The 21,763-nt window shown below is 41.2% G+C and overlaps 1 protein-coding gene across 1 annotated transcript; it reads left to right on the top strand.

The window, feature by feature from the left end:
• The first annotated feature begins 4,916 nt into the window (after positions 1–4,916).
• Positions 4,917–20,508, top strand: zfand3 (zinc finger, AN1-type domain 3). Its single transcript, XM_030092033.1, has 6 exons — positions 4,917–5,279; positions 12,626–12,666; positions 13,686–13,868; positions 15,146–15,211; positions 17,252–17,461; positions 19,836–20,508. Exons 1-6 carry the CDS (start codon positions 5,197–5,199, stop codon positions 19,988–19,990), a joined length of 738 nt encoding a protein of 245 aa, XP_029947893.1. The 5' UTR covers positions 4,917–5,196; the 3' UTR covers positions 19,991–20,508.
• Positions 20,509–21,763: the final 1,255 nt, after the last annotated feature.

Raw genomic sequence — 21,763 nt, 5'->3', positions numbered from 1 at the left:
CAATTTTTGCAAAAAAATAAAAAATAAAAAAAAATGAACACAAGGAATTGAACTACCTGCACTTCCACAGACTAACTTTTTTTTTTTCTTGTCGAATGCTTCTCTTGGGGTTGTAATTAGAGGAAGCTGAACTTGTAGATTTCTCCATCACTTTGGTTCGTCTACAATCAAGGGCCGTACACCAAGTGTGGTTAAATACCCATAACTATGCTGTACAGGAGGATAGTTGTCATTGAGACTACAGGTCCTTCTAAAAAAATTAGCATATTGTGATAAAGTTCAGTATTGTAGTGGCCGTGGGGGCAGCTAGCGGTCACTGCTAAAGGCAGCCTGTTCCGGGGAGCCGCGGGGCATGCTGGGAGCTCAATGTTCAGGACTTTTGGGACCGTTTGTGGGGGTTCTGTGTGTTTATGGCAGTTGCTTTATTTATGGTTATGTTTTGCATTTGTGTTCCTATGTGCTTTTGCCACTTTTTTATTGTTTTACGTTTATTATGTGTTGGACCGTGAGCCAGGGGGGTTGCTAGGGGAGTGACCTGGGGCCTGCGAGCCACCATATTTGTTGGTCTGAGAGTGTGTGACATGTTCCTGCTGTGCTTAATTGTTTTCACAATAAATCTGTGGTTGAGCAAAGAGCAGTAATTGCCTCAACTCCTACCTTCAAGTTGCCGCGCGACGCTACAGTATTTCCTGTAATGTACTGATAAACATTAGATTTACATATATGTTAGATTCATGACACACAACTGAAGTAGGTCTGAAGTAGGAGGACAGGTGCTGCCTCTATGGCAGCCAAAAGGCAGAGATACACTCCGGGAAATGAGTCTGAGGGGTACCGAGCTCCAGAGCAGCCAGGTGAGCAGGGTGGCAGGTGAGAGAATAGACAGAGGTTGTCCAGGCTGAAGAAGAGAAGGAACAGGGTCAGTTGCAGCTAGGACTGAAGGCTTGACACACAGAAACTCTGGTACAAACTGACTCATGGTGCGTTCACACCGGACACGTTGCAAGCATCACGGGCGTTGCTTTTACATTCAAAGCCTATGGTGGACAAGCTTCAACGGACCTAACGCGCGTCAGGTGCTTTTTGAGCGTCGCTTTTCGAGCTTTTCGCAACGCGAGTCACACGCGTTGCAGGCGTCAACGCTTGAAGTTGGGAAAATTGAACTTCGGAAGCGTCAACGCAGAGCGTCATCCAATCACAGACGAGAACTCTGAGCGCTGATGCGGGCCAGAAGGTCGTCAAACTGGGCCCGGGAGAGGTGGAAGTACCGCTGAAAGCGAACCTCATCCTCACACAGCTCCTGGAGCAAATGGTGAAATTCACCAAATTGCAAACGCCACTGCAGGATGGGATGACCCCAAAAACGTTGCACAGGTGCCTGACGACACCGTTTTCTGGCTTTCTTTATTAAGTAAAGCCAAGCCAGTGTCTCGATGGGATCTGCCATTGTCAACATGAAGACAGGACACAGAAGCTCCTCCCACTCCCGCCAATGAGCTGCCACGCGTCGCGAGCGTCATGTGTAGATGAACACACGTTGAATTCCACACTTTACATGCGTCAACTTCGAGGCGTCAGTGACGCCCGTGAAGCCTGCAACGCGTCCGGTGTGAACGCACCATCAGGGAATTCAACGGTCCAGCATTGGAGAGTGTACTGCAGCCAGCTTAAATAGACAGAGGAACAGGTGCAACAGATGAGGCCACTCTCTGAACAGGTGACTCCAATTAGCTGATTGAACCGCCCACACCACAGCCTGCTCCCCTGCAGACAGAAGGGGAGAGGAAAACAGCAAAGCAAACCCGCTCCATAGTGGCTGAGGCGCAGGCATGACACTTAACACTTCACCATGTATTAAAGGTGTGGGAAAATTTTGGTAACTTGTTAGGATTTGAGGCTAATTTGTCAAAATAAGCTCTCATGTTGATTAATACAGATATAAGCTATAAGATAAGATCTCTCTCGCCTCTCACATCAACATTGCTTAAGAGGCCATATAGCTGGGTATCAGAATCAATACATCCTCAGCTTCCATATCCAAAAAAAATTACTCATCAATTTTGAAAAACATAGAAGAAGACCTAGAAAGATGTTAACGCCTCCCAGCGACAGTCCAGCTTGCGTTTCAGTTGTAAAAATAACTGTTTTACTCAAAATATTTACTAGTTTAGTGATACCACTTGATCCCCCAATGGAATATTGGAAAAAGTTGTGCTCCATTCTACAGCCCTTTGTTCTGTTATTGAGTGGAGTGTGATTGAGTTACATCATGTAAAAGGATTTAACAAGTGATGTTGGCTCCAAAAAGTTTGAGATTTTCTCCTTACAAACAAAAATATAAGGAAATGTAATCGATTACATTAGATTAGACGAGATTTTTTTTTATTGGTCACTTCCACATACAGTATAAGTGAAATGCAACATTGCACCAGACTCTATCAACACCAAAAATGTCAAAATAGACTAAAAATAGGCAAAAGATGATGAAGATGAAGGTATTACAACTCTTCAAGATATTTAGGGAGCAAGATAATTCTCTCCCTCCTGGAGCTCATGCCCCGATATGAGATTGACAAACACTCTCTTTTCTCTCATTTCAGAATAAGGTCTGCTTGCAAAGCCTAGACTTCCACGAGGATCAGCCTTACCAAAAAACCCTATTTTAAATTGGATATAGCGCATCCCAAGACGAATGCCATCACACATACATAATAAATTCAACTTGAATCGTAGGAGGGCTTAAGTGAAAGGCGTAGCTGAGGTGGTACAAAAACTGAAATGGGATGTGATTTCTAAGAATTGAGGTGGTGCCTCCAAATCATAATAATGAAAAACAAAATCTGAAAGGTCTTTGTTATGGTCATACTTTGAAAGTTAACTCAACAATGGTGTGGAGAAGTTGACAACAAATCAAAACAAATCATTCTGTTGATAATGTCTTCAATTCCGATGACACCATGTAGTCGGGCCACACTGTGGAGTATTTGTTATTACTTCCACCTCATAGTGAGATTATTACAGATTTGAGTGCATGTCACGCTGCCTTTGTGCATGGGTTTTCTCTGGATACTCTGACTTCCTCCCACAGTTCAAAAATATGTTATTGTGGTTTATTGATGACTCTGAATACCCCATATCTGGAATGTGAGTATGTGTGGATGTCTGTCTTTCTATCTTTGTCCTGTGATGGACTGGTGACCTGTCCAGCGTCTTCGCTGCCTTCACTCACAGTCAGATTGATCTGACAGCAGCACTTTGAAACCCTGAACTGGGTAAAGCGTTGTAGGTGATATGTGACTTTTTCCACAGTAATTAGCACTGTGAAGTCACAGTTATGGGTTTGAACCTGTTGACAAACAGGACCTTTGTGTTTTGCACATTGTTCCTCTGCCTGTGGTGACTTTCTCTGGGTATACTGGCTTTCTCTGTCATTTCTCTCTGATTCCTTTCTCCTTGAATAGGTGGGTTTTGCTTTTCAAAATGATTTGATCAGTTTCATTGAGAATGAATGTCACATAAGCCTATAATATTTAAATGTCACTGGTGCAGGAGCCACTGTCTGTTGACAACATTGTTTCGTTTGTTCAGACAATAAAGAAATCTCTTTGACTTATGGTTGCTTAAACATTTTATCGGAACAATATGGGTTCTTGGCCAGCAGAAAATTACAAAAACGATACAACAATTACCACAATTACATTACAAATAACCCAGTTATGAAAGCCGTGTCACACCAGATGATTCATCAAAGCTGCACAACAGTCAAATATTAGTAACAGAGGAAAGGTGATCAGGGGAAAAAAATGCATTTCTCTGTATGAACAGAAGTAAAGTGTAAATGCTGCTCAAATACAATTTATATGCGAGGTTATACGTTGCATCTGTGATCGGTGGGAATTCAGTGAGATAAGGTATCTTGATAACAAATATGATCTCACAAATGAGACTGGTTGAAAATAGTGTACATTTTCCCCTTTCTGTTGTCTCAATGTGCTTTGCATGATCAGGTATGTTAGAGTGCAAAGCAAGTCAGCGTGGCATTCACTTTCTTGACCAAGCACACTGAAAAAATGAGAGGGGACTCAAAGAAGACACGCTCCACCGTCTGAGCAAAAGTCACCATGGTGGGCTACAAAGTCCATGTCATAGTGGGCCATACAGCACACATTTTAAAGTATCTGTAAATGGGTGCACCGCAAGCATAATTCCTAACATTAATATGTCTGTTTCATTCATAATCAGAAATGTCAACATTATCTTTGGGTACTGTTAAAATTCCAGTACACATGATTTAAATTCTACAATGACCTCACCTATTCCCACTATTAATGTCTAAATTCATAAAGTTGTAAAATTGCAAACCTCATGTTGCTTTTTTTCCACTTAGGTAAAATTTTGCAAAATATATATTAACATCCCTCAGTAAAGATTTGATGTGCAGGTCCAAAAAAAGAGGCAGAGACAGAACATTTCCAAAGCTGAAACATTCACTTGAGAGTGAGAGAGAGAGAGAGAGAGAGAGAGAGAGAGAGAGAGAGAGAGAGAGAGAGAGAGAGAGAGAGAGAGAGAGAGAGAGAGAGAGAGAGAAAAGTTTCATTAAAGCAGATTACTGTGAGAAGTGAATGTTGACTGAGGTCAGTCGTCTTCAATCAGCACGCTGAACACACTGAAGCTCTGTGTGCTTCTGACTGGAGAGGTAGTTTTGTGTGGATCGTACCATTATAACTCATGCTCGAATTTGTACATTTGAATTAATAGCTTATCAACTAAGTGTCATTTCAGTCCAATTACTATTTTTATATAATACTTAGGTATCAATAATTGCCTTTGTCCTGCACAAACACGTCAGGGTAACTTTTCACTCTTTGTAGAGTCCCGCTGGGCTCCCCTCTCTCTGCCAGTGGTTCGCTCCTCGCTCCAGCTGATCGGCCCAGGATCCCCGGTGCTTCTGTCCGTCGTCGCGTTTGACGGCTCCGGCGTCTTAACCTCGACTGAAAACTGCTTTAATTTTACGGAGTCAGTGGCCGCTCGTGTCGGCAAGCTGCTCATCTTCCACCGAAACCCTTACGGATTATTTCGTCCGGTTATTTACAGTGTGTCTGCCAAAGCCAGAGGGATCTAAAAGGCAAACAGCGAGGCCCTCACTCCATCCACGGATTCACCTGCTACGCGGAGAGCCTGACACGGGAGACCGACATGGGGGACACGGGGAGCGAGGGCAGCAAGCCTCCGAGTAACGTTAATGTTATACCCCCGCGCTGCCCCTGTGGTTTCTGGGGGTAAGCTGAAAGAAAAACCTCTTAAACGTGTTTGCCTTGTTAACGCTTTCTCTCTCCGGCGACGGCTAGCAGAGTCGGTAGCCACTAGCATTAGCAGCTCAAACAGGGATGAGCTGCTTTTCTTGTTATTACCCCCTCCCCATTGTTTTGTAGCATTAGCTGCTTGCTAACTCCAGTTGGCCTCGGTAACGTTATCTCGTACAGGGGGGAAAGCAGGGTAGAGGTGTGGGATAAACCCTCCAGGTAGCGTGACAGGTGCGACAGTAGCTGTTAAACAGGGGAGCTAATGTGTTAAGTTCATACAGTAAAGCAGCTGGTTAAGAGATACCATAGCGAGCAGCTCCTTAACCAGCCGATCAATGCTGAGTAGGAGATATGCTGCTCAGACTGGACGTGTATTGACACAACATGTTTGTTTTTGATTTTCTAAGCACATTGATCCCATTGAGCACATTTTATTCGTTATTGTGTAGGCGAGGGCCAAATAACTTTGTCCAGCACAGCAAAACCATGTCATTTCCTCCTAGTCTTGTTGCATTTAGCACAAATTAAACTCGATTTCTGTTCTAAAAAATAGATAATCTATCCACAAAGTTACTCCAAAGATGTAAATTAATTGATATATATTTTCCTGTCTGTATTTGTTTCAACTTTAGTTTGAGTAAGTTTTAATATGAGTATGGGTTTAGTTTCTAAATGTTATGCGATTAAAAAACACAGTACTGAGATCTATAAAAATGTTGAAATATTTTTTCCAGATTTTTAAATGGTTAGGTTATTTTTCAGCTGAATTTCATAATTATTTATACTTGAACTTTTTGAAAATATTTTAGAAACACTCAAAACAACTCACCTTACAGCCTACATTCTTCTTGTTTCTATTATTACCACAAAACCACTTTTGGACTTTAGTGTGCACTTCTTGCTCCCTTGGTGTTACTGTTATAGCCATTGTTATTGGGGCAGCGATGGCCTGGAGGTTACAGAAGTGGGCTTGGGATCTGCTCCCAGCATGTGTAGTCAATATTAACTATGAATACATAAATAAATCAATGACAATGTTTCCTTTTTAGGTGACTTTTTGTCCATTGTGATAAGTTTGGAAGGAATATAAAATAAGTGACCATCTTCTCTGGAGCAAACTTTTTATTGCTATGCTCCTGGGGTTAAAAAAATATTGAAAGTTCCTAATGTGACTGTTTGCACCTAAATTTGATCATTCTCTCCATCCTGTTTCATGAAGCTTTCTGTACTGGCATCATAAACAAACAGTTTAGCATTTTCCGAATGAAAAACCGTCACATTTAATTTATGACATAAATTGAAAGAGCTCCTCGAAAGATGTTGAGCATCTTGCTGATCCTTCTTTTTTTGTTTCTGGGGTGTAGTGACATACAGTATTTGTTGTATTGATTGATCGCAGATTAGAATTGGACATACTGATGTCAGAGCTCTGTGGAATATTATATATATATATATATATTTCATATTTTGTCCGGCCTAAATGTAAGCAGACATTGATCGCAATATGCATCAGTACCCACAGCAATATGACTGCAGGATAACATTCCCCTGATTACTGTCTGAACATCATGTTTCCCAGTCTGATATGTTGTTCACGCATTTGGATCCTTTATCTTTACACGAATGAGTTGGTTTAGAAATACTTTTGGCAGATTGTTACTGTGTCAAGCACACTCACAAGAAGTTGTCTTCTCATTTTCAAATTCTCGCAGTCAGTAATGAAGCCTCCTGAAAACGTGAAAGTCAAACTAAACTTTCCTCCTGTCCTCTAAAATGATCAATTGTCCTCACAGAGACAAGTTATTCCACTAAAATGGGCCTCTTGATCACTTCTAAAGATGAGGATCTAAAAAAATCCAAGCAACTTTGGAAAAAATATTTTATACACTTTAAGACACAAAAGTTTCAAGAATTTTTGAAAGTTTCTGATAATTATATTCATCAGTTGGAAAAAAGATTTAAAACCTGATGTGAGATACTGTACATTTGATTTGCATGACTTAAAACCTGCGATGATGAAGAATAAAACCAGAATATGCGGCCATTTCACAGTTTGCGTCAAATCATCTTGAAAACTTTTCAAGTATATTTTTTGGATGCAGCTGAATATATGAATCTAGTTCTTTTACGCTGTTCAACGCCCCCACCGCACCAAAACACACATGCACGAAACATATTGGAGGAAGTGTGTTCAGCTGCATTTATGACTTAGGTCACTTGAAAAAAAGTGTGTTATCACATGCAACATTTTGCCAAAGACGTGACGCTAACTCACGTTCCTCCTGACACCGCAGGTCAGACTGTATCAAAGTGATTCTCAGCCTGAGAGGAAAGAAAAATATTTAACCTCTTCATGATATTTGAAAGGCATCTCTTAGCCTGCAGTGCTTTAGGGGTAGTTAGGTTATAGCTTAGGTTTTGGCTAATTTGGATGAGAAATTGAAATGTAACAATGTATTTCAGATATTTGACAGTATATTGATCAGGTCATTGTTATTATTGGAGGAAATTATATTTACTTGCATCACATTTCCTTCCATTGTCCTTTTTACTCATCTCGGTGACTAAGGTTGTTACATTTGTATCATATCAAAGAAATCCCAAATTTATTCTTGCAGTCATTTTATATTTTTTTTCAAATGTTGAATTATCTCTTTTTGTCACCCTGTGAAGGTGAAAAATATTGTTTCTATGCATAGCTGGTGGGGCTTTATCTTGTCATTGCCCTTTGCTGTACTTCTGTTAGTTGTTAGCAGCTTTCATGAAAGTCATGAAATTTAGAATTTTGTTGAAAACGTTTAGTCGAAGGATGTCTGTTGTCACATGATTGTGACCTCTTTCTTTTTGGACATAAGATCACAGATGTAATGTAATTGTATTTACATGTATACAGTGTTGGTTTAGTAATTTGTTAATTAGTAAAACAATTGGCATTCAATTAATATTCATATGAAAAACATTCCCGATCAATATAAATATGAAAGAGGTGGCAATGCAGATATAAATGAAAAACCCACTTGCTTTTGCATTGCTATGTCAGAGCATTTACTCCTGCTGATGGATGTCACCTTTCACCTTCTATCAGGGTTCTGCTCGACTGAAAGGTGTGAGGATAACGCTCAATAGCTTTTTGTAAAGCACTAATAAGCCTGTTGTAACAAAACAATCCTGATCAGTATTCTTTACACATTTTCTGAGTTCATGTGAAGCCATTTGGAAAGCCTTGGGTAATATTTACGGAGCTAAAATGTTGAAATCCTTTCAGGTGATACTTAAGCTGTTTGAGAATAGCTTCTTTCCACAATTGGTCGTCTTGGTGAGATGAACGTCGTCTTGTTAGGTCTTTGTATGACGAATGAACTTGTGATGTAGCCAAAGCAACCTGTCAGCTAACCAAAATAGAGGCGTTGTCTCCAGTCCAAACGTAGATCTGCAGAGTGTTATTCTTCTTTTACTCCAACACAAACCTCACTCAAGCCTGTTTCTTTTGCTGTTTTATTCCCATTGTCTCCAGATAGACCACCATTCTAAAAACAAACCTACACCTGAAGGTGATAAAGCTTCAGATGACATTTCAGATGTCTGAATTGAGTTTATTTTGATTTCAACGCTGGTGTCAGTCTTATTCTTCAAGACATTTATCACCTCTCTAATCCTTTGTGCCACTCGAACTGAATCACCAAGGTGATGAAGCTCCTTTTCCTGTCTCTTCCAATCAGATATTCTCATTAGTAACAGCAGTGGGCCGACTATGAGACAGACAAGTTAGGTGCACTCTCCTCAGGCTCCACTCAGCTTAGCAATGCTGGAGTCTTCTCTGCATATTTTTGTTCTCACGCCTTTTTATTTCCATAATGGATCTGTGGTTTGATTACCCCTGATTCGAAAGGCTGGTAACAGGATGTGACTTGCTGTTTCCCCAGCGTTGGTTTTCTCCCTCCCTGTGCCTCGTGAAGTTTCTCCTCAATCCCAACTTCTTGCTGCTTCCTTTCTCTTTCAAACCCTAAAACGACACACTGCCAGACTGACAGAGGTTAGGTTGACTGCCGCTGACCCTACATTTAGAAATGGGGACAAAGGTGTGCAACGAAGCGCCCAAAATAAATAGAATGTGACTGATCGCAGCGACCGTCACGCTCGATGCTCCGACAGTAAGGGCAAGAGCTGGACAGGAAATGAGAGAAGCCTCCGCCGTGGAAAGCCAGAGCCATCTGTTGTGGAAGAGCTGTGCCACCAAATCAGCAAGACGTCCGTGATCAACTACTTCACAACGATTTAATACCAAAGATCTTTATTTGTGATCAGTAAATATAAAAAAAAGTGAATGAAAATGTTTGGGATATCTCATTGAAACTGTGACTCAGTTTCTCCAGTGATTTTTGCAGTTTCTAAATGAAGGAAATTGTTAATGATTTTCGTTTCAGCAGCTATTTTGCAGACAGTTATGAGATCAATTTACGTGTTGTCATGTTGACCATAGAAGTGTTATTTCTTTGTTCCAACAGTTTGCCAGCGGAGTCTTTTTGCTTCTTCATGTGAAGTTGTAAACACTTAGGTCTAATCTGCTGCTGACTGGATCTGTGCTTCTCAGAACCAGAACTAATTGTCCATTTATGATGTCTTGATCATTCCCAAACTAATAGATAGCAGAGAAATAAATGTTTGTCCATCTTGTATTGATGACGGTGGTTCATAAGGATTTTTGCAGAGCCACTGTGTAGGTCTGGACAATATTGGCCAAAATGTATATCTCGATATTTTTTCTGAAAAGTAAACTGAATTTTTATTGCAAATACAATACAGGGTCAAAGTCACTAATAAACCGCAACACAGGTGCTTTTATTAACCATCAGCTGCACAAAATAAATATGGATTTTCCAGAAAAATTGTGAAAAAGTGGCACACATTAAAAAAACAAAAAAAAAAAAACACCATGTTTGTAGGAGTTAAACCAATAGTGACAACCCATGGACCATATGTTTGACAGACCTGACCACAATGGCAGAAAACATGAAGGGAACTCTCCCACCTGTTGGAGGTGCACAGCTCTGGGGGGTGTGAAAAGTTTGGTTGAAACATTTTTTTTTCCAATTCTCTGTAGTTTTCTGCTCAACATCAAATGAATGATAAAAGTTGAATGTTGAAGCACTTCTGGGTGATTTGCACAATCGGCCAGTATGTGCACTAATTAGGGATCTATTGCATTGAGCAATTGATAAATTGCATCCATCCCTCAAATGCTAGACGCCACCTCTTCAAATCTTTTGCCGTTGTTGTATATGTCTGCAAAGTTGAGATGTGAGCGGGGCGAAACTGCAGCTCGCTTTAGAGTAAGAGAGGCTGCCTACAGGTGGGAAATGGGAAAAGTCAGTACTCTTTAAACTAATATTTTAATGCAAAAAGATACAATGTTGTATTTGTCTGTATTGAATTTTATGAAAATGTCAATACATCGTCATTTTCAATATGTTGCCTAACCCTATATCTATCATTTTAAAACTGTCAAACATGCTAAAATTTACTTTCTAAAACTGTCAGATTTTTAAACCATTAAACATTCTAATATCCACATTTTAAACTGTCACACATTCTAAAATTATCAGTTGTCGGTAACTCAGTTATCTGTTGTTCCAGCAGACCATGAGGGAAAAGTGAAACACCAGCTCTGGAGAAGATTCACCACATTAAAAAAATCTGAAGGCCCTGTAGGTGCTAGGGAGAGGCTGACCATGTGGCATGCTGTGTGTTTGGTCTGGTTTTTCATCCTCAACATCATGTGCTGTAAATTTTCCTGGTGAGGGATTTCTCCGTCAACTCAACATAAATTTAAATGAGGAAAATTAAAATATCAATCAAGAAAACAGTCAAAATTAAGCACAATTTACAATCAATGCTGACACCTTTAACTTCATTGAAGTTGAGTAGAAGCACGTCTTTTGGGGTTGTTGTTTTGATGAAGGTTTAGTTTCGGCGACAAGGTTGTCGGTTCAATCCCACATCTCCCCCTGTCTGTGTTGAAGCGTCCTGAAGCAGGAAGTCTAAATTGCTCCCTATATATTGCTGGAGCTCCTTGTGTGGCAGCCGCCTTCGTCTTTCTGTGAATGAGTGAATGTGACTAGCATAGTGGAAAAGTGCTACATGAAATATTGGTGAGAGAATAACATAAACTAGCCTGAGCTTCGCTAGCTAGCACTTCTAGCAACAGCATAATACAATATCCTTTGGTTGATAACGGCTCTTAATTTCCCACAGAGCTCTTTTAAATCGACCATAAGTGGTACAGAAATTGATCAGAGTCTGAACAACATGTAGATTTTGAACAGGCACAGAAGAACTCATACCTCATAATGTCAGCTTACCCAGCTGTCATAGTTGAAAGAAAAGCTATGTTATACGGTAGTATGTACCTGTCTACATTTAGAAGTGCAGCCATTACACAGGAACTTTGAGTCTGGCCATATCCGTCCCTTAGTTCTTCCATCCATCTTCTGTACCGCTTTATAAAAGCTGGTTTTTATAGAAATGATCCCAGCTGGCTCTGGGTGAACGCAGGGTCCACTTTTGTCAGGCCACCAGTCCATCACAGTACAAACACAGAGGAAGAGACGGTCACACACACCCACAAACAGCCACAAATCTGTGTTTTGGACTGTGGGAAGAATCCAGAACACTGGGAGAAAACCCAGGGAGAACAAGCTGTAGTTTATCCAACCAACGCCCGGGAACAATAATCAGATACTCGTGTGTTCACCAGCCAGCAGCTTCTAAAGTGTTGTGCTTGTAGTTTTGTTCAAGGAGCCTTTTCAGTTGAGTGAACATATTTGCTTGTTTGAGATTCTGCACTTTGAGTGTTTACGGACTGAAATGTGACACTTGGATGATTGTATCATGAGAGTCATTCCATGCTTCATATACATGTATGGTGTTTGATCGATAAACTTGTATTTTATTTATGGGTCTTTTTAATTTTGTTTTTGCAAGTTACAGAAGTTCAAAGCAGAACTGGATACATCTATCCCTCTATTTAAACTACTACATATGCCTTGACTGTCTCTTGCTGAAGTATTGTGGATTTCTGTGAATAATTTAAAACTAATGTCCAATTCACAGTCCTTATCTTGAATTTTTTCCCTGCCAAGCGCCCAAATGAAAAATGAAGTGTCACCCTGCAACTTGGTGTCATGGAAACATGTTGCTTTTAGCATGCTGTGTGAATACCCACCAGTCAACAGCACCGAAATCCTTGTATCTGCATATATTCTTTTCAGGCTCACTTGAACATGCTATTTAAATAACATTTGCATTTCCTCCCTTCTCCCCAGGTCGAGCAAAACCAAGAATCTCTGCTCAAAATGCTTTGCAGGTAAATGACCGTTGTGCTGGTGGGGAGTGAAAGATTTGCTCCACTGTTGTGCCTCCTCTGCAAAGACTTTGAAGTGACAAAAAGTAGAGAGAGAAGTCAGCGGAGGAGACTGGGATAAGAATGAGTGCTTGCTTCTCCTTGAACCCTTTATTCCATAGATGGTTGTGGAATTAAAAAAAAAAAAAACAGTTCCATCAAGCGTATTGTATACTTTTATTGCATCCATCTGCAATTTAACGTAGTGACTGCTTAAAAAAAAAATCCAACTTAATGCCATTTGTTACCAATGAACTGATTTCAACCATGAATATAGCTGACATTTCTTCAGCTACATATCCCATCAACATCTCTCCACACGCAGAGCAATCTTTCCCATTTAAGCATTCAATTTCACCTAATCCTGTTTCATATCAGTCTCTGAAAGACATTTTTTTTGAGCTGCTGAACAAATTATTGTCTTGATTACTTTTTGTCTTTGCTAAATTTCGGTCTGAATCTGTCTTTCCATCTCACTCAGACTGTAATCTGACCAAATTAGTGTGATAAATATAAAGCGGAAGCTGTGCCTCTTTGGGCGGCTCCCTTCAGAGGTTACTCTAGTGTATCTTCTGCTCCCATCTCACCGGACCCACTGCCTCCAACTATCTCCAGTCCCCTCTTCACCACATCCATGAATCTTTAACGTTTCCCCTTTCTCCTGCCCAGCAGCTCCATCTCCATCATACTCTATCCAACATATCCTCTATCTCTCAGCATATGTCCAAACCTCTCGGCCTCTAGGTTCATCTTTAAACTGCTCGACTTCAGCCGTGCCTCTGATCTGTTCATCTTTAGTTTTATATATCCTGATCTCTCTTTGTTGTCCTAAAAATTTCAGTAACACTCCTCTGGTACGTCACATTAATCAAAAAATGCGCTTTTGTACCACACAATTAAGTTTCAAACACGACAAACATCGACAGATCCACTAAATATTTCTGCATTAAAATGTACTGCTATGGGTTTTTTTTCCCCTCCAGATATTCAGAAGAAGCAGCCAAATGATGATTGTGCCCCAAAGTCCTCTCCAAGCTCCAGCAGCAGTCAAGCAGACATCTTCTGTAACGAAACAAACAGCAGCATTAGTCAGATGTCCATGCCGAATGCGTCAGAAGACCCTTTGCCTGCAGAGACTGGCGGGACGTCCGTACCTGTTCAAGACGGTAAGACGGTCGTGCACCAAGGGCCTTGTTTTCGAATCGCTGGAGCAAAGAGTATTCCCTGCTTCTAAATTTAGACCTGGCACAATCCATGTTAAGATGTACACTCATGATTGATGTGAAAACTAGGAATATTTGTGGCTCTGAAGTGGTTCTTACTGGTGAAGGCTGCTACTAGCTTTTGCCAGCTGAGGCAGCAGCTGCAGTGCCCCTGCCAGGGCTATATTTGTCCTCGTGGCACAGATAGAGAGAATGATAGGAAAGGGTATCTGTTCAGAAGTGAAGGTTTCAAGAGAACACCTACAATTGCCAGGGCATCATTCATTGCTGGAAAGTGACAAGGTTATTTTTGGAGGCCGACTGAGGACAGGACAATAGAGTGGCCACCGAACGCATGTGCAGAAATGGATACAAAAAAGTTTTCAGACTGACTTGATCCAGCAGGAAATTTACTGAAATACTGAAGTGCATGATTGTTCATACTTTTTTTTTTAACCTACAGTAGCACCTCTTTGCACTGATTTTCAACTCCCCTAACTGAACTCATGTTCACTTACTGATGTGCCACCAGTTATGACAAATACACGCCCATTTGAAGTATGATGACACAAATAATACAGGCTTTACATTATATGCATGTTTTTACTTGATTATAGTGTCAAATCATCAGATCAGCACAATATTTGTGAACGAAGGTCATCTTACTGCAGCAGTAGACATTTTTAACTATATTCAAGGTAAAATTGATATGAATTGCAGTAGTATTTAAAATGTACGTACAGCTGTCCACTATTTTAATTACTCACTCTCCACTAACTTTTAAAACAATATCAGGAGCAGGTGATTCATATAACACATTCGGTACGACTGTAATCTTTTTTTCCCATCCCCAGCCAGCCGTCGCTTGGCTGGCTTTAGAGTGCACACTGTGGGCTCTTCTTCACAGATATCTATCATGGTTGCTGTGGGGAGAAAAAAAAAATCACAGCATAATAAAGGATTTCTCACACTCCAGTCATGGTCTTTTCATCCTACTACCCCGTGAAAAATGCTACCTGTTTGGTACAAAACAGTCAGATTTGCGTGTTTCAGGATAACAGAGTACATCAATTCATCAACATTTTCTTTAATGCTGAATGGGTTCTGCATTTAGTTACTACACTATTGTTGTGAGTGGGAGTGTGTGGATTGTATAGTATTTGGATGTATTTGCCTTGTTTTACTTTGTATACAATTGTATTCACTGTTTTTCACTGCTTTCCTCATCCCTCTTTTTCCAGGAGCATCTGGTACAGACAGCGTCTTGAGCTCACTATCCACTCCCACAAAACGTTCATTTGAGTCAGGTATGTCTGCAGTCTCCCTCTTCAAGGTCTGTTACCGTGTTTTACATGCTCTCTTAAAGAGGAGCCACAGCGCTGAATTGATTCAAAACGATGAGGCTAATTGTTCTTCCAGGGAAGCCAGTTGAGGAAAGGACATTGGAGATCTAGCAGAGCGTGTCAGCTGTAATGTGCCCAAGTGGAAGGCTGATTACACCCCAACCCGACTGAATGAAGACAGCAAATACAGAATGATCATATAGACTTTCAGTAGATGCTCAAAGTGAGGAAGGCAATAATCAGGAGAGAAGTGTCGCTCTGCGGTCAGCTCGTCACGTCACGGCACCACAGTCGCATTCTATAGATTTGAAAAACAGGCCTGAGTGCTGAAAGCTGAATCAGGTCACAGTCACACGCCCGGGCCGAGCGCAAACATGTGCACGTATAGTGTAGAGCTGGTGGAAGCCATAGTGGCATCGACAGCATTGATTAAAACCGGCTGACGAGAGCTGTGTGCATTTTCCTTCATTGTGCTGTCACCCTGAGGTGAGGCAACATGCTGCATGCACGCACACGTGCGCGCTCTCACATGACTTGAGATAAGTGCGGCGTGGGCACAGTTCAGCAACGGTGCGTGGATATGTTGATCCCTTGTCCAAATGCAAGGCTTAAACCTTTTGCTGTCAACAAAGTCTGTGTTTCACTTTTTCCCGTTTTTATTTTTACTTTTTACAAAGTAGCACAAATATCCTGGTCTCAAATGCTTTTCTTGTTTTAAAAAAAACAAAGCAAATTAACATTAAAATAATGAGGCGGTGTGTTGCGTTGCAGGTAAATGCAGCATTTGACACTATTAGCTGTGGACTTCAATGTTTATTTTGAATATGAAGTTCTTATGTTTTATAGTTTTCCATTCTAGTTTTGTACTACTTTGATAATTTTATATATTTTCAAGTAAATTTGTAATTTACCACCACCATGCATTTGTAATTGACCCCCACATGAATCATGGCTTTGGGAAAACAAAAGGTGAGTCATAAGTGATATTTGTAAATTTTTTTAATCACGTTATTGCACATGCACAGACACAGGAGCGAAAAGCAATGGATCGATGTAGCAGGCTGGGGGGAATCTGACTGCTAAGCTTGGCCTAGTTCTCAGAGATTTATTGAGCGCTGATCTGCATTTCGGCCGGGCCAGGGGAAAAAGTCTGCAGGATTGATGAGAAAAGCTGAGTTGAAATTCTAACCGACCAGCACAAGCTTGCTCCACGGCCCCGCTGTCTCAGAGGCGAGGCTGCATGTGATGTAATGCAGGAGAGCTATTAATCTACCTTTATTTTACAGAGAGAGGGGGTTTGTCCCAGCGTGACATTATCTGCTTTCTCTCGCTCGCGGGACAGACCGAATCTGAGAAAACAGTTTAAGGTTCGAAGCTTTGACTTCAAATTCTTGTCAGGAGGACTGGAGCAGAGGGATTGATTATAAATCATTGTGCAGCACCCATACTGAAAATGTATGTGCTAATACAATACATGTACAAGCCACAAGGTAACAAAAAAATGTGTTACGCTACAAGCCCGTCCACATACACTGCTGGAACTGTTTTCTATATAAATCACAGGTTTCCTGTAAATAATCACCAGTAGATAACCCTGATAATTTTGCTCACTGCTGGCTCAAATTCAACCCCTGCAAAACATCATGTATTTCACTCGTCGGTGGTTTCACCCAGTATATTCACCCTGAATAATGTATGTCAGACGTTCCTGGATTCCTCTCCAGCCTACATCCGAGCGTGAGCCTAACATGGTAACAGCTGCAGGGCATCCCACATCTGACCACCGCTGTCAGCTCCAGCCCGGCCTCATCGGGACTCCTGTGTCGGAGAATGAGATGATGAGACAGCTCTGATGGAAAAATTAGCATCATTTATGAGTTTTCTGCCAATTATGTATGTTAGCATTAAAATGTAATCTTTATGTTAAATAAAGATTAAGTTATTATACTGAAATGATAAAATGTGTGATTTCTTTTTCTTTTTTTTGTTGTTCTGTGTCCAAAGCCTCAGAGTCGGAAAGTGACGTTTCACCAGAGAAACGAATGAGAGTGGGTGAGGACCAAGAGGGTGATGAGTCTTCGTCGTCGTCGTCATTGCCTGCTTCATCGCCATCCTCGTCTCGCGCCGGCCCCAAACAGCGGAGCCGCAAACGCTGCCATCGCTGCCAAACCAAACTGGAGCTGGTACAGCAAGAGCTGGGCTCCTGTCGCTGTGGTATGACCATACACCTCTTCACTTCACATCCACGATGATCAGTGAGGAGACACCCACTCAGACTCTCTCACATGCAGCAAATGCATTATTTATACATTAGGTAGGATGTGATTGTCATTGCTTACGTGACTTCCAGGCACACATTATATGGCTATTGCAGTAGGCCTCACAAAAACACAAAGTTTACTTTAGTTCAGCTTGTCTTTGTTTTCAGAACCTTCCGTCAGGCGCAGAGAGATGTTTCTATTACTCGTGTATGTGTTTGTGTGTCGAAGGAAACGTCGATGACCGGAGCGCTTTTGTGAGCCTTGAGGGACCGATGCAGAAAGTCTGAATGTTTCACGTAGCATATAAAACATAAGCCAATTACTACCAACACTAATGCAGTTTAAACCAATACTTGGCTCGCTAATGAACTTGTTTGCATACAAATTAAAGTGCTTAAAAAGTCACAGCTCCTCACTGCTTAAAGACCAATCTGCTTAAACCAATGCAATAATTTCTAAATTGGAAATTGACTTGCCTTTTTTCCACCAGGCACTGCTTAATGCATGAGCCATCCATCCTTAATAGTCCAATGCTTACTATGAAAACATGCTTTTTACAGGCCGAAAGGGGAAATGATGGCAATTATAGTGATTTCTGACTATTGCAGTAATTGCAGATTACGTTGCTAATGGTTCTGCAAAATACTCCACAGTTTAAGCCAAGAAGGTCTGATAATGAGTTGAAAGCATGAACGCTTTTCAGATTGTAAATGAGCGAGAAAAGATCATTTCGGCGGATAATGTGATCCAGTGTTGTCACACACAGGGGACTTGCTGTTGCAGAGTGCCTCCAATATTCTAGGTGTTAGTATAACCCCGAATAAAGGTACATAATTAGGATTTGATCAAGTGCTCTACATTTTTATTACGACCCAAGAAAGACTCTAGCCATTCACATCCACCTTGAATAGATTTTCTGTTGAAGGTCACCTGTCCCATCACATTTACACTATGTTGAATTTTTGTTGTGGATGTGCCTGTACGGCCATTGCTTTACTTTGTTCCAACTCAGAAGGATCAACCAGTGGATGTGAGCAGACTTGGGTTGCAAGACCACACTTAATGATGTTGTGGGCTTAATGACCTCAGTCCAAAATCAGAAAATAAGCTGTAACAAAGTAAGTAAACTACATTTTGGTTATATAAAGCACAATATAACAGCCATCGGGCTGTAATGTTTTTTGCCCTTGTACAGTAAGTGGAGAGAGCCACTGTTATTACATGTTGTCACTTCAGTTCCTGGGTGTGTTTTTGACTCATCAGTCAGAGTTGCTGCATTCAGAAAGGCATCTGACGGGAGGCAGAGGGGTGGAAAGGGCATTGAAAGGCCAGGTGGGAGGAGCAGGTGGAACCAGAACTAGCTAAGCAAGAGATCTGTGTGAGGAATAAACTGTGGACAACGGAGACGGTATAAGACTGTGTGAACATAAACATCTGAGAAGTTCCACAGAGTTGCTCTGTTGGGAGCCATCTTGAAAAGTAAGGGTGTTGTTTATCTTTTCATGTCTTCCTTAAAAAAAAAAAAAAAAAAGGGAGAAGTTCTACAGAACATGGAAAAACCTGGGGTCATCTCATAATCAGTTCTCTCATATTTCGATATGCTTAGAACTTTTTGTAATCAATAGTACGGAATGAATCTTTTCAAACTTCAGTTTTCTAGTTGCTAAATTCACCAAAAGTATGAATGAATCATCTTGAATGTTTCCCCACTGATGTCTTAAAATGATTAAATTCACCTTTTAGGCTAATAAATGTCAAATGGTAAAATTTGAAGAAAAAAAAAGTAGTAAATGTGTCTTCTCTGATAAGGAGTGTTGTTTGATGTTTCACAACTTTTTCCCCTCCCGCTCCATCTGTGCGCTGTAATCATATAGGTTTTAATTGCATAGCAACCAGATGTCAAACTGGGCTTTTAATCACCTCTTATTGAGCGCCAGTCGTGTTATTATGTGTATTAATGAATGAATTTGAGAGGATGAGAGCTAACGAGCTTCTCTGAGCTTAACGAGCCTCCGACAGTGGCGAGGTCTTTTGTTAGAAGTGCTCCAGTACAGAGAGCTGGAGAGAGAGAGAGAGAGAGAGGAGGCTATCAAACAGAATGCTGCTAAAGGGCTATATAAAGCCGCCAGTGCATATATTAGCCCCTTTTAGCTGTTTTGTTTTATTTTTAGATTTTGAAGAACTTTTTTTTTGGAATCTAAAGGTATTGTCACCAACTGTAACCACAAAACAATGCGTTTGATTTTTTAAAATTTATTTTCATATATATATATATATATATTTTGCACTGACTGTTAATGTCTCTCTGTCTGCCTCCCGCCCTGCAGGTTACGTCTTCTGTATGCTCCACCGGCTTCCAGAGCAACACGAGTGTCTGTTCGACCACCTGGGTCGCGGGCGTCAAGAGGCCGTCCTCAAGATGGTGAAGCTCGACCGCAAGGTGGGCCGCTCATGCCAGCGCATCGGGGAGGAGTGCTCTTGAGCAGCCGTCCCACTTTCCACAAGAGTCTCTGTTTTCAGATGGCGTCTCAGCACCAATGGGGATATGACTTTTTTTTTTTTTTTTTTTTGTCATTTTCATTTTTCAAGATTTTTGCGGGTTTTTTGGATACAAATCTTTGCCCTTTTCTTTTTAACTTATGCTTAAATTCCACTATTACCCACATCCTGGGCGTTTTCTGCTTCTGTTCACTTGATCATATCCCTACTGCTAAGATGCCTTTTTTTGGGGGGAAAAAGCAAATCCAGGAATGATGGAACAATAAAGAGCAAAGGAAATACTCGATTTCTCCACTTGTTTTGCAAGCTCTTGATCACACAGGTGTCAATGGAGTAAGAATGAGTAATGCGACAGAGAGGAATAACACAATGCTTTATACACACGTTTGTCTTGGAAGCCAGACTCTACTCTTTACCTCAGAAAAAGAAAAGGAGAAAAAAAAAAAGCAAATCAAAGAATGATAATGTGAAGGATGAGAATGAAACACTTATCCTTCATCTCCACTTTGGCTTTGGCGCTGTTTATAGACTGTGCTCTTTACCTCAGAATCAGAGCAGAGCTGCTTTGTACTCTGCGCCAAGCATGGACTTTGTGAAGCAAACAAGCTCGCCAGCCTCAGTCGAAGTCAGTGTCTTACCCCCAGGCCGTCCAACACTGATAATCCTAAACCTTTAGAAACACAAACACCTGTTAATCATCCACCTCAGGATATCGGAGCTCCAGCTCTCCTCCTCCTCCTCTGCGTCCTCCCACCAACTCGGATCCTTTTCTTCAGCTCTACGGGACACTATTGACTCCATTTTCTTTCAGAGTGTCGTGAAGATGTTTCTGGCAGTGTAAGTTGACATTCAGATTTTTTGCAGTGTGTGCCGAGCTCGGACGCACGGAGTTGGTGGCGAGAACAGTGACGTGGTTTGTCCTCGGATCACGCACAGACTCGTCCTCGGTGTTGGGATCGGACTGAAGAAGGCTTGCTTTGTTGCATATTTTCTCTTGTCTTCCTCTTTTTGCCTGTCTTGATCTCCTTATTCTCTACAAACCTTCCCCACGATGACATTTCCTCCTCACCCCCTCGGTCTAATTCAGCGCGGCTTTTGTGAGTTGGATGTAGACAAACATCAGGAAAACATTCACCGGACTGGAGGCACAGTGTGCTTTTGATGTGTGACTGGACCTGGGAAGCCTGTGTTGTCATACAGCACGACACTTTACTGCAAACACACACACAGTCTGACTCTTGTGTTATTCCATGTGCTCAGCTGTTGTTCACACTGAGCGCAAAACAGGTAAAATCAAACATTGCTGTACACTTTGAGTTTGGACTGAAGCTGCAATAGCAAACTCAGAGCTCCTGTTCAGGATTGATAGCTGTTCAGGCTCTCAAAACGTTTTAGGCCTTTATTTCAGTGATCCACATTTTGAAGTAAATTTTGGTGCCAGCTGTGAAGCAACTCGACGTCTTTGGGTTTTTTTTTTTTTTCCTCCTTTCCCTAATACTTTAATACCCCCACTACATGCTTTGATTTCCAGCTAGCATGAAGAGGTCACATGCATTTTTCTCCTCTTTCCTTTCACTTTAGTTTTCTCATCTCTCCTTGTATTGATTGCTCTATTTTTTGCCCTCCGTCTCGCTTCCTCCCTCTTTGTTGTTATACTTTAGATGAGGGAATAAGGCCGGGGCGAGCAGAGCGCTGAAAGTTGAAATCAGCAAATAATTACCTTGAAGCATTTTCCTGATGGACTGTGGAAGGACTG

This window comes from Salarias fasciatus, chromosome 1 (assembly GCF_902148845.1).
Source record: "Salarias fasciatus chromosome 1, fSalaFa1.1, whole genome shotgun sequence".
In the NCBI taxonomy this organism is placed as follows: domain Eukaryota; kingdom Metazoa; phylum Chordata; class Actinopteri; order Blenniiformes; family Blenniidae; genus Salarias; species Salarias fasciatus.
Note: the sequence above shows the minus strand (reverse complement) of the source record. Positions and strands in the feature narration are given on the sequence as shown.